At 48.3% G+C, this 19,289-nt stretch overlaps 1 protein-coding gene across 1 annotated transcript; it reads left to right on the top strand.

Annotated features, from left to right (window-relative positions):
* Positions 1–2,968: 2,968 nt before the first annotated feature.
* SYPL2 (synaptophysin like 2) lies at positions 2,969–18,692 on the top strand. The gene is made up of 6 exons (XM_045897036.3): positions 2,969–3,922; positions 4,085–4,159; positions 11,841–11,965; positions 13,065–13,266; positions 14,165–14,356; positions 15,896–18,692. Exons 1-6 carry the CDS (start codon positions 3,869–3,871, stop codon positions 16,040–16,042), a joined length of 795 nt encoding a protein of 264 aa, XP_045752992.1. The 5' UTR covers positions 2,969–3,868; the 3' UTR covers positions 16,043–18,692.
* Positions 18,693–19,289: the final 597 nt, after the last annotated feature.

Raw genomic sequence — 19,289 nt, 5'->3', positions numbered from 1 at the left:
GAAAATATTTGTGACCTAAGGTTAGGCAAAGAATGATTAGACATGATGCCAAAAGCATGATGCATTTAAAAAAATAGTGAGATACACTTCACCAAAATGTACAACTTTGCTCTGCAAAAGACAATTAAAAGAATGAAAAGACAAACTACAGACTAGGAGAAAATATTTGTAAATCACATATTCAACAAAAGACTTAAATTCAGAATACATAAAGAATTCTTAAAACTCAGTTGTAAAAAAGAAACAACCCAATTTAAAAATGGGCAAAACACTTGAACAGACACTTCATTGAAGATACACAGATGGCAAATAAGCACATTAAAAGATGCTCTACGTCATTAGCCGTTAGGGAAATGCAAATTAAAACCACAAAGAGATACCATTATATACCTTTCAGAATGGCTAAAAAACCAAACAAGCAAAGAACCCTCCCCCCACAAAACCGACCTAAACAAACCAAACCAAACCAAAACAAAACAAAAAAACCCAAACAACTAATAATACCAAGTGCTGGAGATGATGTAAAGCAACTGGAATACATTGTTGGGAGGAAAGCAAAATGAAACAGCTACTCTTGAAAACAGTTTGGTATTTTTGTATAAAGTTAAACACACATATTTACATATAACCCAGAAATCTCAGTTCTGGGTATTTACCCTAGAAATAAATACTTATAGTCACTCAAAAATCTGTACAAGAATGTTTGTGTCAGGTCTAGTCATAATAGCAAAAAAAGAAAAAGAAAAGGAACACCCAAATGTACTCTGGCAGTTGAATAGATAAATTGTGATGGATCATATTTCATAATATGATGGAATACTACTCAGCAACCAAAAGGAGCAAATCACTGATAAGTACAATATAGATGAATCTCAAAAACTAGGCTGAGTGAAAAAAGCCAGACACAAAAGAGTACATAGTGCATAATTCCATTTATTTGCAATTCTAGAAAAAAGCAAAAGTAAATTATAATGACAGAGAGCAGATCAGTAGTTGTTGGGGGATTGACTACAAAAGGGCAAGAGGGAGCTCTTTGAGTGATAGAAATATTCTATATCTGGATCGTGGTGGTGGTTACATGGGTATAGACATTTATTAAAATTCAAAGTTGAAATGTTCACATCTTATGACCTAGCCAGCTCACTTTTAGATATAGAGTGATGTTTATTAAACTGCTGGTAGAGGCCCATTATTAGTGAACCATTAAAGCAATGTAGTGTGACTCCTTAGAGGGGTATTTACCCTGAAACTAAAGATGGTTAAGCTTCAGGCTCCTTCACTTGCAAAGCTTCTTCCAAGGCCTGGTTACTAATTTTGTATTCATAATTTTGTATTCTTTTTCTAAAGGGGGTCCCCAAATTGTATAAATTTTAGGCAAATTTAGACAAAACCTAGATTGCCTCTGGATGGCCAGATTTTTTTAAATGAAATGGAATAGAAAATAATGAGAATGTTTTATTAAACATTTGTTTCATTTTATACAATGGTTCATGACTTAAAAATTTGTCTTTTGCCAGGGTTTGTGTTTAAGGGAAAAAAAGAGAAAGAAAGAAAGTTGGATATTCAGTGTTGTGTGGCGACTACGGACGTATGTGTACATTCAATGCAACACTGTAAAAGTAAATATTTGGAAATAACCTAATGCCCATTAATACGAGAATAATATAGAGTTATATGTATGTTGTGGAATTCTGTATAGTTAAAACGAAGGGACTAAAGGTACATACATCAGGCTAGATGACTCTCATAAACCCACCATTAAGTATTAAAAAAAAAAAAACAAAAAACCACCCACAAGTTAAAGGTTACCTAAAGCCCAATATTTAGATAAAGTTTAAAATCATGTGAGAAACAATAGTAAGTCTAGTGAATTTTAATGTATTGTTTGCAGATATAGTCATTCTACAGTACAAGTGTTAAAATATGTATGAAGCTGATAAATTCAGAATAGGATAGTGGTTACTTCTGGGGAGGAAGGAGAGAGGGAGGGAATGATATCAGAACACACAGGGCTTTGTTTTTATATGCAATTTTTATTTTGTTAAATTTAATAAGGCTAGTTGGTAGATGTGTGGGATTTTTGCTGTATTATTCCGAATTTTCTGATTGTGTTATATTCCGTATGCATATTGCTTTGTTGTAAACATTGGTAATAAATATTATTTCATATTTGTGTCATGTGGGCATTTACACACATCACACCACTTAATCCTCATGATGACCTTATGCAGTAAGTAGGGCAGTTATTATTATTCCTATTCTACAGTTAAGGAACCTAAAACTGCAGAACAATTTGTTAAAAATTGGATTGGGGACTCTGTTGTTTCTTATTTCGTGGAAATATGATTTGCATGGAAATACGCTGGTGAAGTTTCCTTCAAGTCCAGCCACTCCCTCCTACCGAAACCTTGGTAAGGCACTTACTCAATGGGGGAATGAATTGTATTAACAATAGCTAAACGTTTGTTCAAAAAGTAGTCATTCGAAAGTACCGGAGGAGACCTCCAATAATGACTTTGTGACGCGGAGGATACATATTTACAAGTCAATTCTTCGGAGGCACAGGCGGGTTTTCTGCTGGCCACCGCCCCCTGGCTCACTCAGTGACCTTGGACAAATCACTTAACCTTTCACTATTTACAATCCAGTAAACCGAATGGGTAATATTCATGACTGCTCACTCAGGGCTCCTGCCAAACACTTTTTTTGAAAATTAGGGACCGATTTAAGGTCAATCATAATGCAACAATGTCAACTTTCCAATGCAAATATTCTCCAAGCCCCTTATTCCTCAAAGACTGTTTCCCCTCTCATTTAAATGGTGATGTCTTATTTTATTTTATTTTATTTTTTTTAAGATTTTATTTAATTTTTAGAGAGCGAGCGAGAGAGAAACAGCAGGAGAGGGGAGAGGGTCAGAGGGAGAAGCAGGCTCCCCGCCGAGCCGGGAGCCCGACGTGGGACTCGATCCCAGGACCCTGGGACCATGACCCGAGCCGAAGGCAGACGCTTAACCATCTGAGCCACCCAGGCGCCCGGTGATGTCTATTTTAAAGGAGAATGAATTTATACTTTCTGAAGATGAATAACTTTTGTCACCAACTTACGAATGCCTTTTCTGAAAAAATTAAACCGACGCCTAACCAGACAGAATAAAAAGTCATCAATTTCTATTGCATTGCCCTTCCCCGCTGTAGTGGCTCTCGGAGATTTTTGAAAGCAAGCCGTTTGTTCACCGTAATGTTTAGAACCTTGTATCAACACTGATCCTGCTTTATGAAAATCCTGTAGGTTCTGGGTATCCTGGTGTGGAAGGAGAGCAGAGCGGCTCCAAATCCAGGCAAATAGGGACAGATGAACTAGGAACCGGGGCGTCCAGGCTAGTTCCGACTTCGGCCGCGAGTTGGAGCGGCTGTGGTGTAGGGCTTGGGACTGGCCCTGGAGGCTTCTGGCAAGGAACTTGAGCCCCCTCGCGGCCGAACTGCCCGCAGAGGCCCCAGGCCCCTTTAAGGCGCCCTGCGGGCAGACCCGGAGCAGAGGGGGCGGGAGGACGGCTCGCGAGCGCACGCCACGTGACTCGGCTGCCAAGTGCGCTCGCGAGTTTGACAGAAGTTTGAATCGGCCTCGGGGGCTTTCTGCAGCCGCAGGGGCAGAGCGGCGGTCCCGGCCGCGGCGAGCGCCCGCTGCAGCGCCCGCGCCCCCCGCCCCGCCAGCCTGGAGTCCGCGCCGCCGACCGCGGCCCGCGCTACCGCACCGCTCGCTGCCCCCACCGCCGGTCAGCAGCCCCCAGCCCCGCCGCGGTGCCCGCCGCAGCCTCCCGGCCAGGGAGCCGAGCCCCGGCGCTGCGCCCCGGCCCCGCTGTGCCAGCATGTCTTCGACGGAGGGCTCGAGTCACGCGGCGGACAAGTCGCCGCGCCCGCAGGTATTCCCCGCGCGCCCCCGGCGCTGTCTTACCACCCCTTCTCCACCTGGGTGTCAGGCCGGACCCTTTTTCCGCCCCCTCTCCCGACTGTGAGTGGGAGGAGGACCAGCGCTTTCTCGGGTCCCCCGCCGCCCTGACCGCTCGCCGGCCCTGTCTCCGCAGGTGGACCGCCTGCTGGTGGGGTTGCGCTGGCGGCGGCTGGAGGAGCCGCTGGGCTTCATCAAAGTTCTCCAGTGGGTGAGTCGATGCTCTAGCCGCGGGCTATTTCGGGAGCCTGGGCTGTGACGCTGACCCGAAGCAATGTGGCCGGAGTGGGGGGCGGGGAGGTGCTGCGGCCGGCCGTGACGGCAGGGTGGGGGGCGGCGACAGGTGGGCGGGGGAGGGGCGGGCTGGGGCTGCTTCTCCAGCACTTGGTGGCAGGAGGGCGAGGAGCAAGGCATGCGGAGTCCGGGATTCGGTCCTTCTATGTGCAAGGAGCCCTTGCCCAGGGCGCTCACATTTCACCCGGGCGAGAGGAGCCGGGTGTAACCTTTCCAGAACTCTGATCCTGCACATACCACTCCTCGGTGGCGGGAGGGGGGAGGAGGACAAGGAGGACGAGGAAAGCCACGGAGGGCAGAGGAGGGAAGGAGGCGGGCGATGGAAACCATCCTGCCCCCCAACCCACCGTCACTAGATCTTGAAGGTGGGCTCCAGGGACAGGGTCCTGGCTGGCAGTTGTCCTGTTGAGGTCACTAGAGTAATCTGGGTTCCTGTGACTGAGTGAAAGGGTGAATGAATGAATGAATGAATGAATGAATGAATGAATGAATGAATGAAGTCTATGACTCTAGGATTAAATAAAAGAAAAAATATTCAGACAATAAAAATCACACTGTGGCCAAAATGTGGCTTGTAGAATAAGATAAAACACTGAGTAGGGAAGCTGGGGCTCTGGGTTTCAGACGTGGACCTGCCTTTTCCAGCTTTGTGACCTTGGGCAAGTCACTTCTTTGGACCTCAGCTTCCAACATTAGTTAACTGTTGATCACACCATTTCCAGGGTCCCCTTCTGCTCTCAACTGGTTGGTATGCCAGAATATTGCCCTTCATTAGACTCACCCCGTGACCTTGAAGAAATCACTTGCTCATTGCCTCAGTTTCCTCTGTAATAGTCTAGGAGAAATACATCTCGTTACCTCACTGGTACTTTGAGATATTGGTATATTCTCTGTCCTTACCAGTGCCCAAGGCCTCCTGAGTGTAAGTTAGGAATGTGGACAGGTGCAGTCACTCTTTCAAATCATGGAAACTTGTTGGGAGCATTTAGTACACTATAACAGAGGAGATTTAAGTTAGACAATCCACACACCAAATGGTGTGTGACTAAATTAATGTGCTTTCAGCCCAGAATTCAGCTAAGGAATAAGTTACCATTAAGACTGAGGAGGATTGGGCGCCTGGGTGGCTCAGTTGGTTAAGCGACTGCCTTCGGCTCAGGTCATGATCCTGGAGTCCCGGGATCGAGTCCCGCATCGGGCTCCCTGCGGAGCAGGGAGCCTGCTTCTCCCTCTGCCTCTGTCTCTCTCTCTCTCTCTCTGTCTCTCATGAATAAATAAATAAAATCTTTAAAAAAAAAAAAGACTGAGGAGGATTGAGTTCTAAAGGACTTTTAAATCATAGGAGACAAGAGTGAGCACTGTGTCACTGATTCCTGAATCATCGTTTGGATGGGAATCATCAGATCTGGAATTCAGGGGCAATAGTGCATTTGGAGTTATCTTCAGATATCTGAGACCTTGACTGGGGCTATAAGCCAGGCAAGGAGCTCCCAAGTGCAAACTCTGGGACCCGGTGGGGACTTTCCACTCTCCCTACTGCCTCAAGAGCAGTTGGATGGACTGCTGACTGAGCAATTTCACCTCCCCCCCTCCACTTCCCTATTCTGACCCACCACTTGAGTACCAGTGGTGGCCATGTAAGAATGATATTAAGGCTCCATGTGACTGCCATCCACAACTAGGGAGCCATTATGAGGAGCAGAACCTGAAAGGTAAGAGTATAATTTTATCATTAAACTAGACAAATGGATCTAAGGGAAATTTGAGAAAGACTGTCAAGGGATAAGGAAAACAATGAGGTTATTAGACCATGGAATCATCCTTCGTGGGGGGATTCTGAAAAGCTTCCCTCTTCAATCCTTCTATCCTTTTCTCAATGCCCCCCCACCACCCCCAATCCACATTTCTATAAAGGCTGCACAAAACAATGCCTAGGAAAATGATCCTGTCTCCTCTCAGGGTCAGCACTGATCCCTAAGAGTTAAGACCCATTTGACTTTTATGATCCTCAACTTCTTAGAGAGGGGGTGATGCCTTTCTCTCATAGCGCTAAATCCGGGGGCCCAGGGCTAGACTCTGAACTCAGCCTTCATGCGAAGGGCAGCATCAAAGGGAGACATGATTGGCTTTCACTGCCATCCTGGCAGCCTAGCGTGAGTTTCACTTGCCCTGAGTCTCTGCAGGATGAGCTCATGTAAAGGTGCACAGGAACCAGCACCAGAAATGACAGAGAAAATGTCATTTGGGATTTTCACTCATTTCCTGCTTGGGGGGATCAAATGCTCCTGGGCTGGAAAAGGAAAAAAAGAAAACACAGATCTTGCATTTATTGTAATGATGCTTGAAAACTTTTGTTGTCATTGTTATCCAAAAGCAATTTTGCTGGAATCCTGAAAAGAAGAAAGCAATATTAGGCTTTTATCAGTTAGGGGCTTGGCTTAGAGTGTCTTTTTTTAAAATTCAGAAATTAATCTCACCTCAATTCCAATTCTGGACCAAGTCCTCACCAAGTCCTCACAAAGCTAGCAAAATAACATGGGTATAGATCAATTATTAAAGAATGGTTTCCTAAAAAAAGAAAAAAGGCAGATTTTGAGGTTGAGGGGCTTTGGTTTAAATTGAGTCTCCTCTATTTTCTAGCCATAGAGTCTAGGGTACCTAGGGTAAGTAACAAAATCTTTGTGGGCCTTGGTTTCGTATATGTAAATGAGGGTGAGATCTATCTCATGGGTTCACTGGGAGGATATAGGAGGTGATTTTTGTAAAGCATTGAAGCATTCAGTCCAAGCAGTCCAGGAGATATTCAATGAGTGTTGGTTCTCCTTTCCCCTGTTCCTAAACCTCTTCTTTCCCCTAAATTTCTTCTTTATGCAGACTGTCAGCTAGACTTGTCCTTTAGTTAGATTACTCAAATGTCACTGCCAAATCCTCGCTTTGAGGGTAAGGCACAAAGGAATCTCCTGGATTACTCAGTCACTATTCCCATAGTAAGTCATATTATCATTAACTGGGTGTACCCCTGATCAGTAATTTACCTTTGAGTTGCCAAAGCCACTTACTTGGCTCTCGGGTCTCTGTAATGAAAATAAGCTATTTCAGTTGGTGTGGGGGAATGCGAAAGAATACCATCAGAGTCCATAAAACCAATGAGATGACTGTTGGGGTAAGAGTAGGGGGAAACCTTGTCTTCCTTGTGTCCCGCACTAACTGGGGATGGGAGTGATGTCAAAGGATCATCACCATCAAGCAAGTCGGCACCAGACTGGTGAGGTTATTCTGACACCCTTCCCAAAGAGAAGCAGAGACAGGAGGAGGAGGGCATGGAGAGCAGTGTATGACCATCGCTGTCCCCAGCAATACAGGGCCAAGAGGAGGAAGGCTGGTTGGCATCAGAACTTCAGAGATCCGCATCCCTCTCCTCCACTGTCTCAGGGACTCCATCTCTCCTTGGCTCTTGTTCTTTTTGAGCAGTTTGCCCAACTCAGACCCTTGTGTTGGGTGACATGGATGGTTTCAGTTCTTTCCTGCTCTTCTCTGTGCCTCAGTCACCTGGCACATTTAGGGAAGAAGGCAAATCTGATTAGGAAAGGTGGAGGGGACGGGGTCAGGGTGTCTTCCTCTGCTCCTGCATCCCAGGTGCAGAGCTACTCCCTGCCTCCTTACAATCTTCACTGAACATAGGAGCTCTCTCTCTTTTTTTTAGCCTTAATAACTTTGTGATGCAGAATTTTATTTTGCTTGTTTGAGCATGACACTTTTTTCCTTGACGTAAACTCGAAAGAGAAGGTACCAGGTCTTATTCATCTTTGTGTCACCAGCACTTGGCACATAGGTGATGGTCAATAACTGTTTGTTGATTAATGAATGAATGAAGTAGAAAGAGCACTGGACAGGGAATCAGGAGATGTGAATTCCAAGGCTGGCTCTCATGATAGCTAAATATGACTTTGGGAGAGTCACTTAATCTTTTGGGACTTTAGTTTCCACCTCTGTAAAATGAGACCATTGGGCTTAATAATCTCTGAGATCTTTTTTTTTTTAAGATTTTATTTATTTATTTGGCAGAGAGACAGTGAGAGAAGGAACACAAGCAGGGGGAGTGGGAGAGGGAGAAGCAGGCTCCCCGCCGAGCAGGGAGCCCTATGCGGGGCTCCATCCCAGGACACTGGGACCACGACCCGAGCCGAAGACAGACACTTAATGACTGAGCCAGCCAGGTGCCCCTAAGATTTTATTTATTTATTGGTCAGAGAGAGCGAGAGAGCACAAGCAGGGGGAGAAGCCGGCAGAGGGAGAAGCAGGCTCCCCGCTGAGCAGGGAGCCGATGTGGGGCTCAGTCCCAGGACCCTGGGATTATGACCTGAGCCGAAGGCAGCTACTTAACCAACTGAGCCACCCAGGCATCCCTGTCTGAGATCTTTTTTGCTCTGCTGTCCTGTGAACCTGTGAGGTTCCCCTCAGATTTTTCCCTTCATCCACTTACCTAGCAAACTTTATGTTTTCTGACATCAGATGACTGTGTGATGTTCAGATTTAATTATATATTCTGATTGACAAAGAGCTGTGTAAGGTGGTTAGGGATTCCTGACTTTCAAAGACTCAGAAGAGAAGAGGATACAGCTAGGACTAAAGCTATTCGTGGTATATTTCACTCTTTGAGGAATCATAGAGCAGGGTTCAGGATTTTCAGAACTTCAAGGTTATCATCTAGCCATAGCAGAACTTTGGACAGTGATGGTAAAGTTCTGTGATCTGTGTTGTCCAATATGGTACTTGCTAGTCACATGTGGCACTTGAAATGTGGTTCGTGTGACTGAGCAGCTGAATTTTTTATTTTATTTAATTTGAATGAATTTGAATGTAAATAGCCACACTTGGCTGGTGGCTACCATGGTGGATAATGCAGCTCTAGAGTACGAGTTCCATGAAGACAGAGATTTTTCTCTTCTTTTCACTACTAAATGATAGTGCTTAGAACCGTACCTCGTACACAGTAGATGCTCAGTAAGTGTCATCTTTCTGTAGATATGCCTGTCAGGGAAGTGCTGGTGAAGAGAAGGCCCCACAACTGACCATTCATTGCCCCAAGTTAGGAATACCTATTTTCTTAGGGGACCTATATAGAGCTACCTGCCAATGGGTAAAAATATATCCAACTGTGCTGCCCTTCCTAGAATGTGACACCCTAATGGGCCAGAAGCTAGGAGGAATAAAGAAACCTGTAAGAGGCTCACAGAGCTGACAAAAATTCGAGAATTCCCATGAAGAAGAGCTGGAGAAGCACCACTGTTATGCCAGTGAGGACGCTTGGAGTATATAAAGGGTAATGATGCAGAGGCTTTGGGCAACTTCTCTTCAGCTCGGTCAACATGAGCAAACAGGGCTCTACACTTCAGCCTCTGTAAATTAAGCCAGATGAGGAGGTTATTCAGGCATTGGGGAGAGTTATGCTCTCTCCTTTCCTGGATGTGTGGTTTTTTTTTTTTTTTTAAGATTTTATTTATTTAACAGAGACAGAGATAGCGAGAGCAGGAACACAAGCAGGGGGAGTGGGCGAGGGAGAAGCAGGCTTCCCTTGGAGCAGGGAGCCGGATGCAGGGCTCAATCCCAGGACCCTGGGATCATGACCTGAGCCAAAGGCAGATGCTTAACGACTGAGCCACCCAGGCGGCCCTACTGGATGTGTTTTAAAAATGGAGACCATTCTCATTTGTCTGAACTAAACCTCCTGGAAACAGAGAGGTGCCCATTATGACCTTTAGAGAGGGGTCAGCGGCTCCAGCATGGAGAAGATCTTCCAGGCCAGGCGATGCAAGGCGGGGCAGGGGCAACGGGCACGACCCAGGGGCAGAGCACAGCTGCTGGTCAGCCCAGCCAAGAGCACACTGACTGCATTACCCTCATCCAGTGAAAGCAAGGCCTCTCGATTGCCTGCTCCAAACCCCTCCTTGTACAGATGAGAAAACTGAGACTCAGAGAGCAGAGCAATTTATTAGAGTTCACCCAGCTAATGAGTGACCCGGACCAGGGCTAGAACCCAGATTTCCAAACTCCTAACCCAGGTCTGTTTTTACTCCATAACGCTACCAAGCATTAGCAAAATCATGTGCACACAACTCTATTCTAAACTCTGGGTGCAAGCCTGGGACGTGGATGAGCTGTCTTCTAGGTGCTTAATAATGTCCAAGACACCAAGACACAGAGAAACACACAGAAAACAATCATTAACAGAGGAAGCTCTGTGCTTACTAAGAATGATTCCACCATGTACAAGCCTGTACAAGGTAAGTGCACAGGAAATGGGGCCTGAACAGATGAGGTGGGAGGATCAGAGATTCCAGCTTCTCACCTCCTTTTCGAACCAGTGTGTTTCCCCAGAAAGAAATGCTAAAACCGTAGGTTGAGGACATTTCATTTCACTTAAGACAGGAGGTTTAGCAAAATGTGATGAAAGGTGAAGAGGAAAACAATTCAAGTGATCTGAAATGCCTCTGGTTCTTAACACTGAGCAATGGCAGCATCAGCAGATTACAAAGGGAAACACCACTGGGGAAAGAGTGGAGGCTGATAAGGCAAGTGGAAGCTACTTTTCTCTGGGCTTGAGCCAGGACTGTCGCTGCAAGGAAAAGGACCTTTGGGGGAGGAGAAGTTAGGCTGGCAGAGCGAGGGACAGCTCCCCGCCTGGCCCCTCTGAAGGCTTGGCAGAAGTTGTCCCTTCTAGCTATACGTGAGGCAGGAAGCCACTGGAAGGTAGCGACAAGGGAACAAGATTCAATGACAGCTCCAGAGGAGAAATGGAAGGAATTCCAGCACATGCCTGATCCCAGTTGGCACAGAGCTATCTATTTCTAGGGTGCCTCTCCCTTGGGGAGGAAATTCAGGTCCAGCTTTATGCTAGACGTTTCCAAAAGCCTGAACTGCTTTGTGTTCGTCGTCATCTTAAGGAGGCTACCTGTCACACCCAATGGGAAGATGTGGAAACTATCCATTTGCTCTCTGTACGTCTCCCTCCAGACACGCTTGTACGTGATGGAATCATTCTTAGTAAGCACAGAGCTTCCTCTGTTAGTGATTGTTTTCTGTGTGTTTCTCTGTGTCTTGGTGTCTTGGACATTAAGCACCTAGAAGACAGTTCATCTACATCCCAGGCTTGCACCCAGAGTTTAGAATAGAGTTGTGTGCACATGATTTTGCTAATGCTTGGTAGCATTATGGAGTAAAAACAGACCTGGGTTAGGAGTTTGGAAATCTGGGTTCTAGCCCTGGTCACTCATTAGCTGGGTGAACTCTAATAAATTGCTCTGCTCTCTGAGTCTCAGTTTTCTCATCTGTACAAGGAGGGGTTTGGAGCAGACACCACTCCAAGTCAACCTCATTCATTTGGCTATTTGGTCTGGCACTCGGGTGCAGTGAACACAGCATCCTGAGGCAGGAAGGCCAAGGGAAGCCATGAGTCCCTGCCCAGGAGGGATTTGATTAAAGGAAATCCTCCTCCACCCCCATAACTGTACCTGCTGAGAGTCAGAAGGTGGTTCTGAGGGGATATACCTTGGCCAGTTGAGGCCTTCTGACTCTCAAAGGGCTTCCCTCTCCCTCAGCTCTTTGCTATTTTCGCCTTCGGGTCCTGCGGCTCCTACAGTGGAGAGACAGGGGCAACAGTTCGCTGCAACAACGAAGCCAAGGATGTGAGCTCCATCATTGTTTTGTTCGGCTATCCCTTCAGGTGAGCAGGAATTGATTTTGACCCCACACAGCCTCTCTTGCTGGTTTGGCAGGACCTGCTTGGACTCTTCCTCTTCCAGAAGCCTAAAGACCTTTTGTTTAGTGCCACTTCGGTTCAAATAGAACTACAAGACTTCGGTCCTTCCTGCCCTTTAGGAATTTCAGACACACTAACCATAGAAAAATGTCAGGGAAACTCAGATAGGTCATTGTTATAATAATGTTCCAGTCCATAGATAACCAATAGCAGGTAACAAAGTTCCTACAGAAAGAACCCATGCAGTTTGGAATGGAGGCTAGTTGGACAGGTCTCTCTGACCTTCAGCGACCTCCTCCCTGCCTTGAAGGTTAGGGAGCTTGTTAGTACTTAGATCCTAAAGAGTTGATGTGGGGTACCTCACCTGGTACACTAGAATACAAGGAGATATACCTTGACCAGGAGGTAGAAAAGAATACTCTTTCCTGGCTATTTGGGAGCCTAGGGAGGGGAGTCCCAACTGCTCAGAAGAGAGCTGGGGACAGGGCTCGCCTTTTCAGAAATTTTTAGTACCAACGGCCAAGTTAGGTTAATATCTCTTGTATATAACAGGGTTTTGTTTTGTTTTGTTTTGTTTTGTTTTCTGTCCTTATTTTGTCCCATATAGTCTCATGGGGAAGGGGTGCTAAATAAGGCCTGAGAATGGGAAAGTCCAACCTTAACCTGGCCACTGTGGGCCTGTGCTCTCTGGGGGGCAAAATGAAGCTGATCTCCCTGGTGGTTTGGCTACCAGAAATAGATGCACTATGTATATTGTGGTTGTGACCTAAAGGGCCCTGGAGATACCTGGAAATACATGGTCACCGTATCTGGGCAAGTTGGATGAGGGTGCGGTAGTGGCTGAATGGGAGGTAGAGTTGGACCAGATTTCTGGGGATGTTTCTGTCTTGACTGCAAGGTTGGCTCCAGAAACATTCCTCCCCCCATGTCCCCTTTCTTGGCTCTGTTAAGAGTCCCAGGGTGAGAAGTAGCGCAGGACTATTCCCAGCGCAGGGACAGTCCCCTGCCTCCACAGGGAGGGTATTGCCCCAAGCTCAGGATGACACTCCCCTGCCACCCACAGGTTGAACCGGGTCCAGTATGAGATGCCCCTTTGCGATGAGGACTCCACCTCCAAGACCATGCACCTGATGGGGGATTTCTCTGCTCCCGCCGAATTCTTTGTGACCCTGGGCATCTTCTCCTTCTTCTACACCATGGCTGCGCTGGTCCTTTACCTGCGCTTCCACAACCTCTACACAGAGAACAAGCGCTTCCCGCTGGTGGTGAGTGGGCATTGGCCAGGAGGAATGGGGTGGAGAAACTGAGGAGGTGTGCCTCCTGGGACTGATGTCACATTGAGCGGGGAGGACACCCCGATGTGGAAACTCCTGAGTCTCCCTGCCAGCTCTTTGCTGTTCATCCCCTTCAGGTTCTGTGGTTCCCACAGCTCCGAGGACTCTGCCTCTAGCAATCCCCCATCGCTTGCTGTGCTCAGAGAGGGTGTAGCAGCATTAAGAAGTGGGCTCTGGAGCCAGACTGCCTGGGTTCAGATTCCAGGATAGTCCTTTATAGCTGTGTGCTCTTGGACAAGTCACTTATCCCCTCTAAACCCCAGGTTCCTCAATATACAGGGGGATAAAATAATACCTATCTCATAGTGTTTGGGGGAGATGAGTGAAAATACAGGTAAGATATCTGGTATATAGTTAGCTTCAATAAGTGTTAGCTATCATTAATATTCTTCCCCCTCTCCTATCTCCGTAACCGAGGCATGCAAGGTGGAAGGGGTGCCCTTGAGGACCCCATTTGTCTCCTGCAGTCTGCCACCAGGGGTAGCTGAGCAATGGTGATCAAAGGAAAGGCTTGAAGGCGAGAGTGGGGAGTTTAGGCCACCTGGGTTTGGGGGTGACAGTCACCAGCAGGTACCTTGATACCTCGTTGCTTGACCTCCGTTCTGAGGGCCTGGGGCAGGGGTAGACCTGAGTGGCAGCGTTCCTTTAGTGGCAGTAAACAGATTCCTTAAGATGACCTGGGCTCCCTGAGGCTCCAGGTGTTGGGTAGGACAGCAAGAAGTAGCTGTCCTGGGACTGCAGGATCCCAGGGCATTATGGCCAGACGAAGAGAAGTAGGCCATCAGGGGGACCTTTCTGAGTGCATTTCCTGTCCCTCTGCTCCTCCCAGGACTTCTGTGTGACTGTCTCCTTCACCTTCTTCTGGCTGGTAGCTGCAGCCGCCTGGGGCAAGGGCTTGACGGACATCAAGGGGGCCACACGGCCATCCAGCCTGACGGCAGCCATGTCAGTGTGCCATGGAGAGGAAGCAGTGTGCAGTGCTGGGGCCTCGCCCTCTATGGGACTGGCCAACATCTCTGTGGTGAGACCTGCAGCCGCTGCTGGTGTCTGGGGGAGGCCGGTCCCAGCTGGCAGGTTCTGAGAGGAACAGAGAGGGTGTCTCTCCAGCCCGTATCCCCTGCAACTGGAGCCGGTGACCCCAGCACCTACGGGCGGCTGCTGGCCCCTGGATGACCCCGAGAAGACATGTTGGTTTTGGGGGGGAACCCAAGAGCCACTAGCCTCCTGTTCTTTCCTCCTTCTGTACTCTGCCCTCCCATCTCCCTTCTCCCCACCTCCAGGCATGCTCTCCGTGACTGCCTCCCACTCCCCCTGCCTCTTGACAATGTGTGTGCGAGCATGTGAAGGGGCGCGCAGGCTGTGTGGCTGGGCTCAAGACTGGGAGCAGACCCAGAGTGAAAGAGAAGGGCTTCATTGTCACCCAGGCCTCTAAACTGGAAAGGGGCTTTGGGCAAGGGTGGGCCCAGCTGGTACACAGAGGTTTGGCCATCCCGGCTGTTAGAATGTGGAAATCTTTCCATATCAGTTGGCACATAGCTGAGGCTTCAAGCTTTTCAAATGCCCCCGTCACCTTAGCCTTGTCCTGAAAATGGCTTAGAACTCCCCAAGGCCCAGCAACTGAAGGGGTTTCATCGCTGGCACACCAGGGAACCTTCTAGACCTTGTTAGAACCCTGCTGATAGGTTTTAGCCCCCAACATTTTATTGTAAAAATTTTCACACATACAGTAAAGTTGTAAGAATTTTACAGTGAACACCCACACACTCGTCGCCTAAACTGTACCATTAACATTTTCCTAGACATGCTTTATCACATATCTGTCTGCCCCTCTTCATCCATCAAACCATCTTATTTTTCATGCATTTCGAAGTCAATTGCAGACATCAGTACAGTCCCCCCCCAAATACTACCTGCTGATAGGTTTTTAAGTATCTTTTTAAAAGATTTTATTTATTTATTTGACAGAGAGAAAGAGAGAGAGTGCGTGAGTGCCCAAGTAGGGGGAGCAGGAGAGGGAGAAGCAGGCTCCCTACTGAGCAGGGAGCCCGATATGGAGCTTGATCCCAGGATGCCGGGATCATGACCTGAGCCGAAGGTAGACGCTTAAACTGACTGAGCCACCCAGGTGCCCCTTAAGTATTTTTGAATAAATATTTGAATATAGCCCTGGCTGGGTCCCTGGCCCGGGAAAGGAGCACCTTGGACAGCTCTGGCCACACCCACCCTTGAAAAAAGGCACTCAGAACAGTGCTGTGGAGAGCGCCCTAGAGCCCTTGCTCCTTTCTATGCTTTGCATGATGCTTCACTCCAGGGGCCAGATTCTCCTAGCGATCAAGCTACAAACTCAGGTGCGTGCTGTGGACAGTTAGAGACTTTCATCAGAGAACCGGTGGTGGGTATCGGCATTGAACCCTGCCTCTACATCCAGTTCTCTGTATTTCAGTCTTCCCAGCCCTCAGCCTCTTCCCCCACCCACCACAGGGACTCCCCCGCCCCACCCCCCTCAGTTCCCACAATGCCCTCCTTACTGTTCTCACAAACTTCCCTGGTGTCTTTGCAGCTCTTTGGCTTTATCAACTTCTTCCTGTGGGCCGGGAACTGTTGGTTTGTGTTCAAGGAGACTCCGTGGCACGGGCAGGGCCAGGACCAGGGCCAGGGCCCCAGCCTGGAGAGCGCTGCTGAGCAGGGAGCAGTGGAGAAGCAGTAAGCAGCCCCCACCTGGCTCCTCCCGAACAGGACAGCACCTCTTCAACCACCTCCAGCTTCCAGGACCTCCCTCTTCTTCCTTCTCCAACTCCCCTCCCCTGTCATTCTGGACTTTGAGCTTTGAGACGTCGTCGCTGATGGATGGGCAGGCATCAGCTGTCAGAAACCCAGGCAGCCCTCCCAGTGGCTTCCTAGCCCTCCTCTGGCTGGAGCCTCAGATGGCAGGAGCTCACGGCTTCTTGTCTACTGCCTGGACCCCCAGCATCTTACTTGGGGTCTTACTTATACCCTTATAGCCTCTGAGAATGAGCCTCTACTGCAGGGGGCAGGAGACCAGAGTCCTGAGACTCGTTCCTAGCAGCCACTTCTATCAACGTGTCGGCTTCAATAAAAGTGGGGGGAGGGGAAATTGGCTGGCAGCCTTCTTCCTGGTCCCTTGCATGAAGGGCCCACCAGCAGTTCAGTGACCCCTCTTCAATGGCTGTCATCTAAGCCTGTGTCTGCCCCCATCTCCAGTCAGCCCGCGCGCTCCCACTTTTCCCTCTGGCCTCTGCTCAGCCACACAGCCTACCATGTGGGAACCCAGGAGGCCAACTAGCCTGGAAAACAGCTCTGTAGAGGGTCCTGATGTGGCCTGGACTCAGTGGGGAGCAGATATATTGCAACTGGGTTGCAACTTCAAGATCCTGAAGCCAGGAAACTTGCTGGGGAAGCATTTCTTCTGTTCCTTCAGTCCTCCCACCTCTCTAGGCTGGGGCACTTTCTACCAACGCTACACTCGTACTTGCCCTAGAAACTCCTGACCTTCCTCCCTGCCCTCCTTCTTGGGCTTAGTCTCACGTACGGGAGACAAGATGAGCGGTCTAGGAGCATCTCCATTTCAGCCCTCCCCACCTCCAACCTCTCTGTCCATCTCCCTTCCCCAGCCTCTTGGGTTTGAGGCATTCAGATCCTTTTCCATGTCTGTCCAGGCCTTCCTTTCATTCCTGTGGGTCCAGATAGGGACTTTGGAAGGTCCCAAAGGACCATCATGAGGCTAAGTTGCCCCAGAGCCCCAGGACATGGATGGATGGGCCCATTTCTTCCTCGTTTTCCCCCAACCCACAACTCCTTCTCTGGCCTCTGTTTCATACTTCCGTGCCTCACCTTTACAAAAGGACATGCCCTCTCGGTTTGCCCTCTGTTCCACCCCTGCTTCCTCATTTCTCCCAGGCTCTATCCCTCCCCACCCGAACCCCAGTCCAGGGCAGGCCAATGCTATTGGTGCTTCTTCACTTTGGGACCCAGTTCCATATTTGTCTTTGATATGTCTCCTCTTTCTGACACCTCCTTCAGTCCCTCTCTGGACCCCAGGGCCTAAGAGTCAGTGCTGACTGGAAAAGGGCCATTCATCTCCTACCCAGCTCAAAGCACTTTAGTCTGACCTTGGCCATAGGGCTGCTCAGAGAGGATGGAGAAGGAAGAATCCAGCCATTTTCCAATCCAGTGCCAATTAGCCCACTTATCATCCCAAAGGTGAATGTGCCCTGTGCCAATTTCTCCTCCGGACTGAGACAACCCCTCCAACCTTCTCACCTCCCTAAACACCATCCATAGTAATGTGCACATTACCGGAGTACCCAGAAGACAGGATCTTTGACTTTGGGCCAATCATTTCTTCTTTGGGTCAGAGTCTCCCCACTTGACAGGGGGAGTGTGAGATTTACCTCCTCAAATGCTCCAGAACCCTTCAGTGAAAGAATTAGGTTTTTTGTTTTGTTTTGTTTTTGGATTTTGGGGAAGGGATTTGAGGAGGGAAGAGAGGAGATGGGGATGAGAGTGTTTCTAAGTCTGAACCTCTCTCTGTCCTGAACTGTCCCCATGGTTACTCAAGCAAGAGGGGGAACAGTTTTGCCTATAGCTCCAGAGACAAAGAGAACAAAGAGGTGACCATTTTTCTTTAAGCTGGCCCCTGTGAGGGGCTGTGAGCAGCTTCTACTGGAACTTTGTTTGGATTCTGTGTATGTATTTATAATTTATTTGAAATGTGATGGATAAAGTGTTCTCATTTGGGGGCTGAAGTTAGCAACTGGCCCTTGAGCTAGGGGAAGGGGGGTGGGGTGGGGTGGGTATGCACTCCTGCCAAGGACTCCTAGCCCAGAACTCTCCCTAGAGCAGAGAAGGCTCTTTCTCCTCCTCAAGAGGCTGGCTTGTTCTCATTGAGAAGGGCCTTGATTTTGGCTATGGCCTTGCTTTCCATGACCACCCTAAGAGGAAAGGCTACTTCGCCTCATTACCTCCAGAGGGCTGGGCTAGGCCAAGTGCCGAGGGCAGAGCTGTCCTCATAGGCCTCATGTCCCCTCCAATCAGGGCTGGCACCACTGCTTTGCCTAGTGGGGATTAGGGTAGGAGACTGTGTCTGGTTTCTCCAGACTGCAGGAGGCCAACAGGTAGGATGCTTGCCCTCTGCCCTACTAAACTCTGACACTGCCAGAGTGCCCACTGAGGACCTTTTTGGAATTTTGAGTTCTCTCCACTATCATGATCATAGGTCTCTTCCTTCTGGGATTGAAGATCGGGATGGGGGGTGGGGGGAGAATGTTGCATGTTGTTTTCCGATGCTTGTTATTACACATTTGAATAAACAGTGCTTCAAAGCATTTACCATGAAGGAGCTAAGACTAGAGCCCTTCCGGGATTTTTTTTTTCTCTTCTTCCCATTGCTTTAAGTTCTTGCATTTCTGCCAAAACATCATTCCACTCCTCTCCACTCTGCACCCCAAGCAATAGAGTCTGCGTTTCCTCTTTTAGTGGCACCAATTAGTCCAAAGTAACTGAGACTGGTTAGCAAATTTGAGCAAACTCAAAAGGCAAGAGATAGTGGCTTTCACAGTGCTGTTTCCATTTGCTCTCCTAAGCTTCCTGTCAGGAGGTGAGGGCCGTATGCCTTGCTCTTTTAACTATAAAGGTTCTTTCTGAACAAACTTGCACATCTCTCCCCCTTCTGACAAGCGACCCTTACATTCCCTAGAAAAAACACACTTGCACACGATGTTACATTCAATTTCAACAAGTTCCTGGACCACCTCCCCCCCCCCTCCCGCCCCATCATCTGTGGTTCTCAGGTTAAGAATCTCTGCCCTCAGAGATTATCTTCACAGTACTTAAACCTTCCCTGGGTGAAAATGAGAAGAAAGTCTGAGGTCTTGAAGTCACAGACCTTGACTTATTTGCCTCCAGTTTGGTTTCCTTTAGCTGAAGGAATGAAT

Source organism: Mirounga angustirostris, unplaced genomic scaffold (assembly GCF_029215605.1).
Source record: "Mirounga angustirostris isolate CCGP_5_RB_7025 unplaced genomic scaffold, mMirAng1.0.hap1 SCAF_4, whole genome shotgun sequence".
Taxonomy (NCBI): domain Eukaryota; kingdom Metazoa; phylum Chordata; class Mammalia; order Carnivora; family Phocidae; genus Mirounga; species Mirounga angustirostris.
The sequence above is the reverse complement of the archived record's forward strand: the minus strand, read 5'-3'. Positions and strand labels throughout refer to the sequence as shown.